The 17200-nt window shown below is 43.8% G+C and overlaps 1 protein-coding gene across 1 annotated transcript in view; it reads right to left on the bottom strand.

The window, feature by feature from the left end:
* dnah2 (dynein, axonemal, heavy chain 2) overlaps positions 1-17200 on the bottom strand; it is a 609335-nt gene that overhangs the window by 565931 nt on the left and 26204 nt on the right. Inside the window, exons 5-6 of the mRNA XM_072258532.1 lie at positions 13345-13573; positions 10843-10953 (exon numbers count right to left, since the gene is read on the bottom strand). Coding sequence (XP_072114633.1) covers positions 10843-10953; positions 13345-13573 — 340 coding nt within the window. The remainder of the gene's footprint in view (positions 1-10842; positions 10954-13344; positions 13574-17200) is intronic.

Raw genomic sequence — 17200 nt, 5'->3', positions numbered from 1 at the left:
GCTACACCTGTCCATTCACCTGTCCTTCATCTCTATTCAGGGCCTCAAACAGTCCTTAATGGTGAGGCAACAATCCATTTACAAATTGTTGGGATCGTCTACTGTACCCAGTGCTCCCGATGCAGCCTCCTCTGCATTGGTGAGTTTTGATGCAGATTGGGGAATTGTTTCATCAAGCACCTCAGCTCCATCCACAAAATGTGGAATTTCCCAGTGGCCAGCCATGTCAATTGCTGTCCCCATTCCCATTCCAACATTTCACTCCATGGGCTCCTCTTCTGCATGATGAGGCCGCTCTCAGGTTGAAGAAGCAACAGCTTATTATATGTCTAGGTAGCCTCCAACCTGATGGCATGAACATTGATTTCTCCAACAACAGGTAATTTTTTCCATCACCCTTCCCTCTTCTTCATTCCCCCACTCTGGCCTCTTTCCTCTTCTCCTTACCTGCCTACTACCTCCCCTTGGTGCCCCTCCTCCTTCCTTTTCTCACATGATCCACTTTCCTCTCCTGTCAGATTTATTCTTCTCCAGCACTTTACTTTTTTCATTTATCACCTCCCAACTTCCCCCCATTCCACCCAACTAGCTTCATGTATCACCTTCCTCCTCCCCCTCCCCTACCTTCTTGTTCTAGTAGCTAGAGGTCATGAGTTAAGGATGCAATTCAAAGGTTGATTACAAGTCTGGAAGTCAAAGCCCAATTACTAAGCCTGGAGACCAGAGGCCTTTCCTGGTGTTGGAGGACTGCCCATGTGTGTGAGTGGGTGAGAGGGAGGAAAGGGGCTTACTTTGCTGTTTTTGTTTAGTTGTTTGTTGTGCTCTGTTATGGTATTGTGCACCAAGCATTGTGGCTATGCTAGATTGGCGCCAAAATGTATGGCTCATTAATAATGCAAATGACACATCTCACTGCATGTTTTCATGTAAATATGATAAACAAATTTGAATTCTGAAAAATTCTGAAAGCTGAAATATTTAAGGGGAACCCGAGGGAGAATTTCTTCACTCAGAAGGTGGTGTGAGTGTGGAATGAGCTGACAATGGTACTGGTAGATATGGGTTCAAATGGAATATTTAAGAGAAGCTTGGATAATGTCATAAACAGGACTGTGAGGGGTATGGAGGTCTACGGTTCATGTGCAGGTTGATGGGACTAGGCAGAATAACAGTTTGGCATTGAATGGTTGGGTCAAAGGTCCTGTTTCTGTTACTCTGATCACAGACAGAGAACATACATGTCTGTTCCACCACAGGGCCAAAATAGGCAAGCTCCCCCTGTCTGCTGAAGGAACTCAGTGGGTCGAGCAGCATCTGTGGGAAGAAAGGAACTGTCGATGCTTCAGGACAAAGCCTTGTATTTGTCCCAATGCAGAATTTTGACCCAAAGTGTAGACAATTCTTTCCAAGGATTCAAAGGTCCAATTTAATGCCAGAGAAATGTAGACAATATACAAACCCCATTTCCAAAAAAGTTGGGATATTTTCCAAAATGCAATAAAAACAAAAATCTGTGATATGTTAATTCACGTGAACCTTTATTTAACTGACAAAAGTACAAAGAAAAGATTTTCAATAGTTTTACTGACCAACTTAATTATATTTTGTAAACATACACAAATTTAGAATTTGATGGCTGCAACACACTCAACAAAAGTTGGGACAGAGGCATGTTTACCATTGTGTTACATCACCTTTCCTTTTAACAACACTTTTTAATCGTTTTGGAACTGAGGATACTAATTGTAGTAGCTTTGCAATTGGAAATTTTGTCCATTTTTGCTTGATATAAGACTTCAGCTGCTCAACAGTCCGTGGTCTCCATTGTCTGATTCTCCTCTTCATGATGCGCCATACATTTTCAATAGGAGATGGATCTGGACTGGCAGCAGGCCAGTCAGGCACACACACTCTGTGCCTACAAAGCCACGCTGTTGTAGCCCGTGCAGAATGTGGTCTGGCATTGTCCTGCTGAAATAAGCACGGATGTCCCGAGAAGAGACGTCGCCTTGATGGCAACATATGTCTCTCTAAAATCCTAATATACGCCTCAGAGTCAATGGTACCTTCACATACATGCAACTCACCCATGCCATGGGCACTGATGCACCCCCATACCATCACAGATGTTGGCTTTTACACCTTTCGCTGATAACAATCTGGATGGTCGTTTTCATCTTTGGCACGGAGAACTCGACGCCCGTTTTTTCCAAAAACTAGCTGAAATGTTCATCTGACCACAGAGTTCATCTGACTCATCTGACCACAGCACACGGTTTCATAGTCTTTCAGTCCATCTGAGATGAGCTTGGGCCCAGAGAACTCACCGGTGTTTCAGCATAGAGTTGATGTATGGCTTCCTCATTGTGTAATACAGTTTCAAGTTGCATTTCTGGATGCAGTGACGGACCGTGTTGAGTGACAATGGTTTTCCGAAGTACTCCCGAGCCCAGGTGGTTATAATTGTCACGGTAGCATGACGGTTTCTTAGGCAGTGCCGCCTGAGGGCTCGAAGATCACGCGCATTCAACAGTGGTTTCCGACCTTGCCCTTTATGCACTGAGATGTCTCTGAATTCTCTGAATCTTTTCACAATATTATGTACTGTAGATGTTGAAAGACCTAAATTCTCTGCAATCTTGCGTTGAGAAATGTTCCTTTTGAACTGACTCACAATTCTCTCATGGATTTTGGCACGAAGGGGTGAGCTACGACCCATCCTTGCTTGCAAAGACTGAGACTTTGATGGACGCTACTTTTATACCCAGTCATGATACCTCACCTGCTACCAATTAGCCTGCTTAATGTGGAGTCTTCCAAACCAGTGTTACTTGAATATTCTGTGCACCTTTCAATCTTATTTTAACTCTGTCCCAATTTTTGTTGAGTGTGTTGCAGCCATCAAATTCTAAATTTGTGTATGTTTACAAAATACAATTAAGTTGGTCAGTAAAACTATAGAAAATCTTTTCTTTGTACTTTTGTCAGTTAAATAAAGGTTCACGTGAATTAACATACCACAGATTTTTGTTTTTATTGCATTTTGGAAAATATCCCAACTTTTCTGGAAATGGGGTTTGTACATCCTGAAATACTTTTTCTTCACAACCATCCACGAAAACAGAGGAGTGCCCCAAAGAATGAATGACATTTATATGTTAGAACCCCAAAGCACCCCCCCCCAGCTCCCCTCCCTCCTGTGTGTAAGCGGCAGCAAGCAACAATCCCCCCTCCCCCACTGGCAAAAAAAAGCTTCAGCACCACCACCGAGCACTCAAGCGTGAGTAAAGACACAGACTTGCAGTTACCCCAAAGACTTCACGCGTCACCCGGTATACGACATACCACAGGTTCCCTCTCTCCCTACCAACACACTGGCCTGGTCAAAGAACACTGAGGCTGTCTACAAGAAGGGTCAGAGCCGTCTCTATTTCCTGAGGAGACTGAGGTCCTTTAACATCTGCCGGACGATGCTGAGGATGTTCTACGAGTCTGTGGTGACCAGTGCTATCATGTTTGCTGTTGTGTGCTGGGGTAGCAGGCTGAGGGTAGCAGACACCAACAGAATCAACAAACTCATTCGTAAGGCCAGTGATGTTGTGGGGATGGAACTGGACTCTCTCACGGTGGTGTCTGAAAAGAGGATGCTGTCTAAGTTGCATGCCATCTTGGACAATGTCTCCCATCCACTACATAATGTACTGGGTGGGCACAGGAGTACATTCAGCCAGAGACTCATTCCACCGAGATGCAGCACAGAGCGTCATAGGAAGTCATTCCTGCCTGTGGCCTTCAAACTTTACAACTCCTCCCTTGGAGGGTCAGACATCCTGAGTCAATAGGCTGATCCTGGATTTATTTCATAATTTACTGGCATAATTTACATATTACTATTTAACTATTTATGGTTCTATTACTATTTATTATTTATGGAGCAACTGTAATGAAAACCAATTTCCCCCGGGATTAATAAAGTATGACTATGACTAATAGCAGAGAAAGTGGTGTCTCTGTTTTCCCAGTGAGTGGGGAGACATAACAAACAACTCGTTGGTTTACGATGTTAAAAGTTCATTATGTCGCTTTTCTCAAGCTCTGTGCACAAAGATCTCGGGTCTCGGGCACAAAGCTGTCAATATTCTGACTCCCCCGACAACACACGGGTCTCCTGCCATGACACCGACCCTCAATGTCCATCTCCAGAGCCTCGAAATCCTAGGCTTCCAAATCCGAGCCAGAGTCTTAGCCAAGCCCTTGGCATACCAAACAACAACTGTCAGATATGAAACCCCAAGAGCGGGAACCATTCCCGCAAAGAACCGAAGTCAGCGTTTAACTGAAGCAGACTACAGGGAGTTAGGAAGGAAGTTGAGAAGCAAGACCTCAAAGATAGTAATCTCGGAATTACTGCCTGTGCCACGTGACAGTGAGTATAGGAATAGAATGAGGTGGAGGATAAATGCATGGCTGAGGGATTGGAGCAGGGGGCAAGGATTCAGATTTCTGGATCATTGAGACCTCTTTTGGGGCAGGAGTGACCTGTTCAAAAAGGACGAGTTGCACTTGAATCCCAGGGGGACCAATATCTTGGCAGGGAGGTTTGCTAAGGCTATTGGGGAGAGTTTAAACTAGAATTGCTGGGGGGTGGGAACCAAACTGAAGTGAAGGAGGAACGGGAGGTTGGCTCACAAATAGGGAAAGCTTAGAGACAGTGCGAAAGGGAGGATAGGCAGGTGATAGAGAAGAGACACACTCAGACCGATGATTTGAGATGCGTCTATTTTAACATGAGGAGTATTATGAACAAAGCGGATGAGCTTAGAGCAAGGATCAGCACTTGGAGCTATGATGCTGTGGCCATTACAGAGACTTGGATGGTGCAGGGGCAGGAATGCCAGGCTTTAGGTACCAGACTTTAGATGTTTCAGAAAGGACAGAGAGGGAGGAAAAAGAGGTGGGGAGTGGCACTGTTGATCAGGGATAGTGTCACGGTTGCAGAAAAGGAGGAAGTCTGGAGGGATTATCAACGGAGTCTCTGAGGATGGAAGTTAGGAATAGGAAGGGGTCAATAACTCAACTGGGTGTTTTTTATAGACCACCCAATAGTAACAGGGCCATCGAGGAGCAGATAAGGAGACAGATTCTGCAAAGGTGTAATAATAACAGGGTTGTTGTGGTGGGAGATTTTAATTTCCGAAACATTGATTGGCATGTCCCTAGAGTGAGGGGTTTAGATGGGGTGGAGTTTGTCAGGTGTGTTCAGGAAGGTTTCTTGACACAATATGTAGATAAGCCTACAAGAGGAGAGGTTGTACTTGATCTGGTATTGAGAAATGAACCTGGTCAGGTGTCAGGTCTCTCAGTGGAAGAGCATTTTGGTGATAGTGATCTCCTTTACCATAGCATTGGAGAGAGATAGGAACAGACAAGTTAGGGAAACGTTTAATTGGAGTAAGGGGAAATATGAAGCTATCAGGCAGGAACTTGGAAGCATAAAGTGGAAACAGATTTTCTCAGGGAAACTTACAGAAGAAATGTGGCAAATCAAATGCTCAGGGGATATTTGTATGGAGTTCTGCATAGGTACGTTCCAATGAGTCAGGGAAAGCATGGTAGGGTATAGGAACCGTGGTGTACAAAGGCTGTTGTAAATCTAGTCAAGAAGAAAAGAGCTTACAAAAGGTTCAAAAAACTACGTAACGATAGAGATGTAGAAGATTATAAGGCTAATGGGAAGGAGCTTAACGAATGAAATTAGGAGAGCCAGAAGGGGCCATGAGAAGGCTTTGGTCGACAGGATTAAGGAAAGCCCCGAGGCATTTTACAAGTATGTGAAGAGCAAGAGGATAAGATGTGAGAGAATAGGACCAATCAAGTGTGACAGTGGAAAAGTGTGTATGGAACCTGAGGAGATGGCAGAGGTAATTAATGAGTACTTTGCTTCAGTATTCACTACGGAAATGGATCTTGGCGGTTGTAGGGATGACTTGCAGCAGACAGAAAAGCTTGAGCATGTAGATATTAAGGAAGAGGATGCACTAGCTTTTGGAAAGCATCGAGTTGGATAAGTCACTGGGACCGGACGAGATGTACTCCAGGCTACTATGGGAAGCGAGTGAGGAGATCGCTGAGCCTCTGGCAATGATCTTCACATCATCAATGAGGACGGGAGAGGTTCCGGAGGATTGGAGGGTTACGGATGTTGTTTCCTTATTCAAGAAAGGAGGTAGAGATAGCCCAGGAAATTATAGACCAGTGAGTCTTACTTTAGTGGTTGGTAAGTTGATGGAGTAGATCCTGAGAGGTAGGATTTATGAACATTTGGAGAGGCATAATATGATTAGGAATAGTCAGCATGGCTTTGTCAAAGGCAAGTCATGCCGTACGAGCCTGATTGAATTTTTTGAGGATGTGATTAAACATATTGATGAAGGTAGAGCAATAGATGTAGTGAATATGGATTTCAGCAAGGCATTTGATAAGGTACCCCATGCAAGGCTTATTGAGAAAGTAAGGAGGCATGAGATCCAAGGGGACATTGCTTGAGGATCCAGAACTGGCTTGCCTACAGAAGGCAAAGTGTGGTTGTAGATGGGTCATATTCTGCATGGAGGTTGGTGACCAGTGGTGTGCCTCAGGGATCTGTTCTGGGTCCCCTACTCATTCTGATTTTTATAAATGACCTGGATGAGGAAGTGGAGGGATGGGTTAGTATATTTGCTGATGACACAATGGTCAGGGGTGTTGTGAATAGTGTGGAGGGCTGTCAGAGGCCAGAGGCAGGACGTTGATAAGATGCAAAACTGGGCTGAGATGTGGCAGATAGAGTTCAACCCAGATAAGTGTGAGGTGGTTCATTTTGGTAGGTCAAATAGGATGGCACAGAATATAGAATATAGTATTAATGGTAAGACTCTTGGCAGTATGGACAATCAGAAGGATCTTGGGGTCCAAGTCCATAGAACACTCAAAGCTGCTACACAGGTTGACTCTGTGGTTAAGAAGGCATTCAGAAGGCATACTTCATCAACCGTGGGATTGAGTTTAAGAGCCGAGAGGTAATGCTGTAGCTGTATAGGACCCTGGTCAGATTCCTCTTGGAGTACTGTGCTCAGTTCTGGTCGCCTCACTACAGGAAGGATGTAGAAACCATAGAAAGGGTGCAGAGGAGATTTAGAAGGACTGGATTAGGGAGCATGCCTTATGAGAATAGGTTGAGTGAACTCGGCCTTTTCTCCTTGGAGCGACGGAGGATGAGAGATGACCTGATTGAGGTGTACGAGATAATGAGAGGCATTGATCATGTGGATAGTCAGAGGCTTTTTCCCAGGGCTGAAATGGCTAGCACAAGAGGGCATAGATTTAAGGTGCTTGGAAGCAGGTACAGAGGAGATGTCAGGGGGAAGTTTTTTACGCAGAGGATGGTGAGTGCGTGGAATGGGCTGCTGGCGGCAGTGATGGAGGTGGAAATGATAGTGTCTTTTAAGAAACTCCTGGATAGGTACATGGAGCTGAGAAAAATAAAGGGCCGTGTGTAAGCCTAGGTAGTTCTAGGGTAAGGACATGTTCTACACAGCTTTGTGGGCCGAAGGGCCTGTATTGTGCTGTAGGTTTTCTATGTTTCTAACTCCAGGTCAGGGTCTTCAAAAGAATCCTGAAAGGGAAAAATAAAGATATTAAGCAAAGGAGTCACCGTTTAGCGCCATCATTACTCCCCTCCGCCTTCTGTCACAGATGCTGCTCGACTACTGGTTTCCACCAGCTGATTGCTTGTTGCTCCAAATTCCAATGTCCGTGGGCTCCTGTGTCTCCAAACTCACACAGTATGTAGTAGATAGACTGCCTGGGATCACCCAAGTGCAATGCAAAGGCGGATCATCAAACTACTGGTGTTTGACCTATAGTTTAGGTCAAGGCACAAGAGATTCTGTAGTTCTCTTCAGGGTAGTAATCTCAGGATTGCTGCCTGTGCCACGTGCTAACGAGCACAAGAATAGCATGATCTGACATATTAATGTGTGGCTGAGAGACTGGTGTAGGGGACAGGGCTTCAGATTCCTGGATCATTAAGGTCTCTTCTGGGGGAGGTTCAACCTGTACAAAAAGGGCAGGTTACACCTGAACCCAAAGGGGTCTAATATCCTAGCAGGCAGGCTGTTAGTGAGGGTTTAAACTAATTTGGCAGGGTATGGGAACCGGAGTGATAGGACTGAGGAAGGGGAAAACAGAAATAAATCAAAGTTAGCATGCAACAGAGATTATAGAAAGGACAGGCAGGAGATGAGGCATAGTCACAGCCAGTGGGATGAGTTACAGAGCTATAAAGGCATGGTGCAGTTAAAACACAAAGCAACAAATACTGGGCTGAAAGGGTTATATTTGAATGCACACAGCATAAGAAATAAAATGGATGATCTTTTAATTCAGCTACAGAGTGGCAAGTATGACATTCTGGCTATCTCTGAAAGAGCTTGTTGAGCCCACTAAAGGATTGGCTGTGCTGGATTGGGTGTTGTGCAATGATCCAGAAGTGATAAGAGAGCTTAAGGTTAAGGAACCCTGAGGGAATAGTGATCACAGTATGATCGAGTTCTCTTTGAAATTTGAGAAGGAGAAACTAAATTCCATTGTGTCAGTATTTCAGTGGAATAAAGGAAATTACAATGCATGAGAGGGGAACTGGCCAAAGTTGACAGGAAAGGAACACTAGCAGGAATGACAGCAGAGCAGCAATGGCTGGAGTTCCTGCAAAAAATGAGGGAAGTGCAAGACAGATATATTCCAAATAAGAAGAAATTTTTGAATGGAAGAAGGACACTACCATGGCTGACAGGTGAAGTCAGAGCCAAAGTAAAAGCAAACGCGAGGGCATAAAAGGAAGCCAAAGCTAGTGGCAAGATAGAGGATCGGGAAGTTTTTAAAAACTTGCAGAAGGAAACTGGGAAGGTCATTCCAAAGGAAAAGATGAATTATGAGAGGAAGCTGGTGACTAATATCAAAGAAGATACTAAAAGCTTTTTTAAGTACTGTATATGGAAGGCAAAAGAGAGTTGAAGAAAGATATAGGACCAATAGAAAATGACGCTGGAGATATTGTAATGAGAGACGCAGCGATGGCAGGGGAACTGAGTGCGTATTTTGCATCAGTCTTCACAGTGGAAGACATCGACAGTATACTAGACATTCAAAAGTATCAGGGAAGTGAAGTATGTGTAGTGAAAATTATGACTGAGAAGGTGCTCAGGAAGCATAATAGTCTGAGGGTGGATAAATCTCCTGGACCTGATGGAATGCACCCTTGGGTTCTGAAGGAAGTAGCTGAAGAGATTGCAGAGGCATTGACAACGATCTTTCAAGAATCGATAGATCCTGGCATTGTACCGGATGACTAGAAAATTGCAAATGTTACTCTGCTATTTAAAAAGGGTGGGAGGCAGCAGAAAGGAAACTATAGACCTGTTAGCCTGACATTAGTCATTGGAAAGTTGTTGGAATCGATTGCTAGGGATGAGATTACGGAATACCTGGAGGCACATAACAAGATAGGCCAAAGCCAGCATGGTTTGCTGAAAGAAAAATACTGCCTGACTAACCTACTGAAATTTTTTGAGGAAATTTCAAGCAGGGTAGACAAAGGAGATGCAGTAGATGTATTTTCAGAAGGCCTTTGACAAGGTGCCACACATGAGGCTTCTTAGCAAGATAAGAGCCCAAGGAATTACAGGGAAACCTCTCCAAAGCCTCCTATCTGTAATGCAGTGACCAGAGTGCACAAAGTACTCCAAATGTGTACGAACCAAAATTTTATATTGTTGCAAAATGATTTCTCAACTTTTGTACTCAGCACTCCAACTAATGAACGCAAGCGTAACATACTCTTTTTCCAGTCTTTCCACTTTCAGGCAGCTAAAGATTTACACCCCAATGCTCTATGTTATCAATGTTCCTATTGGCCCTGCCACTTATTGTATACTTTCCTTTTACATTTGATCTCCCAAAATGAAACTCTTCTCACTTGTCCAGATATGACACTTCAAGCTAAAAGGTAAAGATTAGCTTTAACTATCACATGTACATCGTAACATCAAAACAGAATGAAATGCATTGTTTGCATCAAATCAAGTAAGTGAGGATTGTGCTGGGGCTGCCCGCAAGTGTCACCATGCTTCTGGCGCCAACATAACATGCCCACATCTCATTGAACCTAACCTATCATCTTTGGAGTGAGAGAGAGTGAGAGAGTGAGAGAGAGAGAGAGAGAGAGAGAGAGAGAGAGAGAGAGTGTGTGTGTGTGTGTGTGTGTGTGTGTGTCCATGTCCACGTGCATGCGCTTGTGTCCACAGATATACATAGACTGACCAACACACACACACACACACACACACACACAGACACACAGTCCTCCAACCCCAGACAGGCTTCCACTTCTGAATTACTGATCGACCTTTGAGTTCTGATCTTCAGTATCGAGCCCGGACTAGTCGATGATGGGACCCCAAACTTTACATTCCTGTGCCTCCAGCTCACATGTTGGACCTGGCCAAGTCCTTCCTTCGATCTCTTAAAAACCTGGGATAGACCACATCAGACCCTGGGGACATCCACCTTAATGTTTGACAAGAGCCCCAACACCTCCTATTTCATTATATCAACGTGTTCTAGAGTGTCAGCACACCCCTACCTGACTGTGATATCCTCACAACAGATAATCTTTTCCTTGTCTCACTTCTAGACTATGTTAAACCCATGCCTGCTTGATATTGAGTTGCCTGCTCAATGCCTCCCTGTTGCTGAAGGAATTAAAATGTTGTACACATATAGTGCAGGTGAAATGCGACTTACTCTCCAGTCTCTGTACCAACTCCTTGTCCTTTGCCGCCTCTGCTGGGCTCAGATTCAAGCTCTCCTGTGGGATGTAGAGGACTGTGTGTCCATCCAACTTATACCGCGCATCTGAGTGGAACATTACAGGTGCAGTTATAACAAGAGATAAAGTCAAAGAGTGCAACAAGAGTCCATTTAGTTAATGCCAAACTGTTACTCTGTCCAGTTGTATCAAACCACACCTGGACCATAGCTCTCCAACCTCCTGCCATTCGTGCAGCAACCCAACCTCTCTTCAATGTTGCAATCAAACTTGTATCCACCACTTCTGCTGGCTGCTCGTTCCACACTCTCACCACCTTCTCAGTGAAGAAATGCCCTCACAGGCTCCCCTTAAATATTTCACCTTTCACCCTAAACCTATGACCTCTAGTTCTCATCTCACTCAACTTAATTGGAAAAAGCCAGCATGAATTTACCCTATCTGTACGGCTCATAATTTTAGATACCTCTATCAAATCTCTCTTCATTCTCCTACGCTCCAGGGAATAAAGTTCTAACCTATGCAACCTTTCCCTATAACTCAGGTCCTCAAGTCCCGCAACATCCCTGTAAAATGTCTCTGTACTCTTTCAATCTTATTGATACAAGATTATTTATCATCAGCCTGAAACATTAACTTTACTAATTGTTGTCCCTGACCTGCTGGGTCTTGCAGCTTCTATTTCAGAGTACCAGCATCTGTGGGAGTTGCCTTGAAATTAACAATCATACATATGGCTGTGACTCTAGACTTAGACCCAACTGTGTAAGCAAGACTGTCCTCAGTGAACCAGGTGGGTTGTAATGACAATTCAGTATGCTCACATTCACCTTTACCGATATCAATATTTTATTGTGGATTTATTTAAATTCTCCAGCTGACTAGGCTTTAAATTCATGCCGGCAAATCAATTGCCCAGAGACATAACCACCTGCTGCACATCACCTTTCTACTGTATTCTAAAAGAGTGGATGAGAAGATAGTCAAACACCACCCCTCATACAGTGTAACTCTCCCTCAGTAATGCCCTTTTTTTTACAAAATGTTAAGTTTATTTACACAACCTCACAAAGTACACACATTCAGTATTTACAAGACAGTGCATAAATTAAAATTAAAATATGATTATTACTGTCTATAAAACAGTCAATTTCTTGGGTTTAACTCCCCACCGCTCCCAGAAATCCCCCACTGTACCCATTGTGACCATGAACTCCTTCTCCAAGGACAGCCTGGCATGAACGCATCCTGAGAAGAGGGGCAGGCAGTCAGCCCGGGCACAGCCCTCAACGTTTCACCACCTCGACCCGTGAATGGCCATCTGAGCCGGGCCCAGGAGCAAGCCCACCAGTAGATCCTCCTCGCCACCTACCCCCTTCCATACTGGCTGCCCGTATATGAGGAGCGCGGGGCTGAAGTGATCCAGAACCTGAGCAGCAGGTTCAGACACTCAAACAGGGACTGCAACCTCTCACACTCCGTATATGTGTGGTACACTGACTACCCCCCGCCAGCCACAGAATGGACAGGTAGGTGGGGTGTCAGTGAACCTGCTTAAAGACCTGTTTACAGCCCAACGTAAGACCTTCCACCACAGGTCCCCAATGTACAGGGTGACTTTCCCTCAGAACTGCCCCTCCCACAGTGTGACTCTCCCTCAGTACCGCCCTTCCATTGGTTCAGCACTCCCTCTGATAATGCAAGTTTCAATGAGAGCTGTCTTTCTATCAGTGCTGGGATCAGATCAGATCAGATAAAACCTCGAGCCCTGGTACAAACACAGGGGCAGATTTAGGCCATTTGGCCCATTGAGTACACTCTGTCATTTGATGATGACTGATTTATTTTCTTTCTCAAACTCATTTTCCTGCCTCCTGACATAATCTCTGGATCCCCTACTATCAAGAACCTATCAATGTCAATGTCTGCTTTAAATATACCTCCACAGCCATCTGTGGCAATGAATTCCACAGATTCCCCACCCTTCGCCTAAAGAAATTTTTCCTCATCTCTGTTCTAAAGGAACATCTTTCTATTCTGAGGCTGCGCCCTCTGACCTTAGACTATCCCACTACTGGAAACATTCTCTGCATTTCTACTCTCTCTAGGCCTTTCAATATTTGGAAGGTTTTAATGAAATACTCAGTCATTCTTCTAAACTCGTGAATATAAACCCAAAGCCATAAAAATGCATATTATACATTAACCCTTTCATTCCTTGAATCATTCTTGTGAACCTCCTCTGGACCTTGTCCAATGTCAGCACCTCCTTTCTTAGACAAGGGGCCAAAACTGCTCACAATACTATAAATGCAATGTGACCAATACCTCATAAAGCCTCAGCAATATATCCTTGCTTTTATATTCTAGTCCTCTCAAACTAAATACTAACATTGCATTTCCCTTCCTTACTATTGTAGCTAGCACTGAGCAGGGAAACAGAGACCCTTGTCCAAATTGAATGGTTGAGCAGCTACCTGTGAGGCTCGCGAGGAATTTGTGTAAGTGTGCTGAAAAATTGTTCCTGATGCCCTCAGGCCACAATCGATTCTCAAAGAACTGAGGAGCAAAGACGCCCTGTACGTGTCTCAACAGGCTCTCCAAATGTCCATCTCGGATGCTGCCAAACTGCGTCACGTGGGTGAAATTATCCCGGTCAATCTCAACTCCCTCCTTCCGAATGAAGTAGATGAGGTAATCTGTGGCCTGTACATGTAAAAAAAATTGACAGCATATGCTTTTAACAATTAAAATTGGGCTTTATTTGTCACATGTACATTGAAACATACAATAAAATGCTCTGCTTGTGTCAAAAACCAACACAGTCTGAGGATTTTGCTGGACAGCCCACAAGTGTCATCATGCTTCCAGCATCAACATAGCATGCCCACAACTTACTCACATAACTGTATGTCTTTGGAATGTGGGAGAGAACGAGAGCACCTGGAGAAAGTCCATGTGGGGGGAATGTGCAAACTCCTTGTGGAGGTAACTGAACCTCGATCACCAATTCTGTAACTCCCACAGTAAAAGGTAGAAAGGTCAGTTGGCCATAAAGCTTATGGAGGTAGCAGTGGCTTGTGAGGAAATTTACAAAATTATTATACATTAGTATCCTCTGCAAGGGTTAATATTGAGACCATTTCTTTTCATGCTATATGTCAATGATTTGATAATGGAATTGATGACTTTGTGGCCACATTTATAGACAATACAAAGATAGGTGGAGGAGCAGCTAGTGTTGAGGAAGCAGAGAGTCAGTAGCAGAACTTGGACAGATTGAGAGAATGGGTAAAGAAGTGACAAATGGAACATAATGGAGTGAAGTGTATGGTCATGCCAAATGGTAGAAAGAATAAAGACATAGACTATTTTCTAAAGGGAAAAAAAATTCAAAAAATCATTGATGCAAAGGGACTTGGGAGTTCTTGTGTAGGATTCCCTAAAGATTGACTTTATCTTCTCCCTCTCAAACTGCAGGGTGAATTCTATCATATTATGATCACTGTCTCCCAAGAGTTCCTCTACCCTAAGCTCCCTAATCAAATCCGGTTTATTACACAACCCCCATTTCATAAGGTGCAGGATAGATACATTCCAAAGATGAAATTTAGATTTTAGATTTAGATTAGATTTAGATTAAGAAGTATTCTAAGGGGAGGATGAATAACTGTGGCTGACTAGGGAAGTCAAAGACAACATAAAAGCAAAAGGGGCATATAATATAGAAAAATAAGCGGGAAGGTAGAGGACAGGGAAACTTTTAAAAACCAACAGAAGGCAACTAAAAAAAAACTTAAGGAGAGAAAAGATAAAATATGAAGGTAAGCTGCCTAATAATATCAAACACAAACCAAAGTTTTTTTCAAATATATTAAGTGTAAACAAGAGGCCACAGTGGATATTGGACTCATGGAAGATGACTCTGGAGAGGTAGTAATGTGGGACAAAGAAATAGTGGACGAACTTCAGCAAAATAGGCTTCACTAGGGAAGACACAAGCAGTCTGTCAGAAATTCAAGAGTGTCATGGGGCAGAAATGAATGTAGTTGTTATTACTAAGGAGAAGGTGCTTAGGAAGCTGAAAGGCCTGAAGGCAGATAAGTCACCTAGACCAGATGGACGACAAACTAGGCTTCTGAAAGAAGTAGCCGAGGAGATTTCACAAGAGTTAGTAATGATCTTCCAAGAATCACTAAATGGTTCTGGAGGACTGGAAAATTGCAAATGGCACTCCGCTCTTTAAAAAGGGAGGAAGGCAGAAGAAAGGAAATTATAGATCAGTAACCTGACTAGTGGTTGGGAAGATGTTGGGAGTCCATTATTAAGGATGAGATTTCGAAGTACTTGGAGCTGCATGATAAAGTAGGCCAACGTTCACATGGTTTCCTTCAGGGAAAACCTTGTCTGACAAAACTGATGATATTCTTTGAGGGAATAACAGGCAGGATAGATAAAGGAAAGTCAATGGATGTTATTTACTTGGATTTTCAGAAGGTGTTTGTCAAGGTGCCACACATGAAGCTTGTACTTCTTCTTCCCCTCCCTTCACCTTCTTACTCTGACTTCTTATCTCTCTTTTTCCAGTTTCAATGAATGGTTTCAAGAGAAGATTCTGCAAGCTCGTCTCGAGTTGGCACATTTCTCTTTGACTGTGCCAGAGTTTTTGAACATCTCCAAGGATGAACAACCTCAAAGACAAAGTAAATTTATTATCAAAGTACATACAGTACATGTTACCACATACAGATTCATTTTCTTGCAGGCATTTACAGGAAAATAAAGAAAGCTAGATTGATATATAGATAAAAGTGGGAACATAACTTGCAGAGTCCTTGAAAGTGAGTTTGTAGGAAATCAGTTGAAAATGGAGATGAGTGAGGTTATCCATACTAGCTCCCTTCAGTTGCTTCCCACCAGTGAATTAGATGGACAAAGAGCAGGTTCACTATTCTCCAGTATCTCTTTAATTGTCTGATCTGTGTCTACGAGAAGGACACAGCATTAGGGTAAGTTACAAGTGATCTGAGTGGACTTTTTCCACACAGAAATGGTTGAGTACCTGAAACACACTACCAGAGAGAATGGTGAAAGTAGGGAACTTGACAACAGTTAAGAAATGTCCCTATGTCCACTTGAAATCCTAGGTAGAGAAGGCTTTCAGCCAAAGGTGTATTTAAAGTGGAAGTGGTTAGGTCCTTGATTAGTACCGGTGTCAAAGGTAACGGGGAGAAAGCAGGCGAGGGGTGTTGAGAGGGATAATAAATCAGCTGTGATCGAATGACAGAGCAGACATGATAAGCCAAACGACTCAAATTATTTATTTATTCACTTATGGGATGTGGCGTCACCAGCTAAGCCAGCATTTATTGTCCATCCTTAGTTGCCCTTGAGAAGGTGGTGATGACCTGCCTTCTTGAACCGCTGCACTCCCTAAGGTACACCCACTGTTCTGCTTCTAAGTTGAATGGTCTTAAGTACCAGAAGGTGGGATTAATACAGAAGGGTGCCCACTGGTCAGTCTGGCTGTGGTGGGCTGAATTACCTGTTTCCATGCTCTATGACCTTTGTCTCAGGGCTCCACCTATCCATTCACTTCCAGGGAGCTTAACCATGACGCTTGGGGTCCCACAGACCCCAAATCCTCCCTTTACTACTGGTAAAGACTTTAAGTTGTGTTGGCTTTCATTAGTCGGAGGATTGAGTTTGAGTCATGAAATTAGCGTAGAAGCCATGTATCTATTTTCTGTCTGTATTGTATTTTGTATTGCACATTTATTATGGGTAATTTGTCAGGTTTCACTGTACACATGAAACAAATCAGGGAAGAAAACACACCCTTATCTAGCGCCTCTCTTGATCCTGCTTTCTCTGGCGGACAGAGCGTAGGTGTTCAGCGAAATGGTCTCCCAGTCTGCGTTGGGTCTCACCTTTTATATAGAAGGCCACACCAGGAGCACCGGACACAGTGTATCACACCGGCCGACTCACAGGTGAAGTGTCACCTCACCAGGAAGGACTGTCTGGGGCCCTGAATGGTGGTGAGGGAGGAAGTGTAAGGGCATGTGTAGCACTTGAACAAGTCGGCTGGTGTGATATACTGCTCCCGATGCGGCCTTCTATATATTGGCGAGACCCGACGCAAGACTGGGAGACCTTTTTGCTGAACACCTACGCTCTGTCCCCCAGAGAAAGCAGGATCTCCCAGCGGCTACACATTTTAATTCCATGTCCCATTCCCATTCTGATGTGTCTATCCACGGCCTCCTCTACTGTCAAGATGAAGCCACACTCAGGTTGGAGGAACAACACCTTATATTCCGTCTGGGTAGC

The sequence above is a fragment of the Mobula birostris genome, chromosome 5, assembly GCF_030028105.1.
Source record: "Mobula birostris isolate sMobBir1 chromosome 5, sMobBir1.hap1, whole genome shotgun sequence".
Classification (NCBI taxonomy): domain Eukaryota; kingdom Metazoa; phylum Chordata; class Chondrichthyes; order Myliobatiformes; family Myliobatidae; genus Mobula; species Mobula birostris.
The sequence above is the reverse complement of the archived record's forward strand: the minus strand, read 5'-3'. Positions and strand labels throughout refer to the sequence as shown.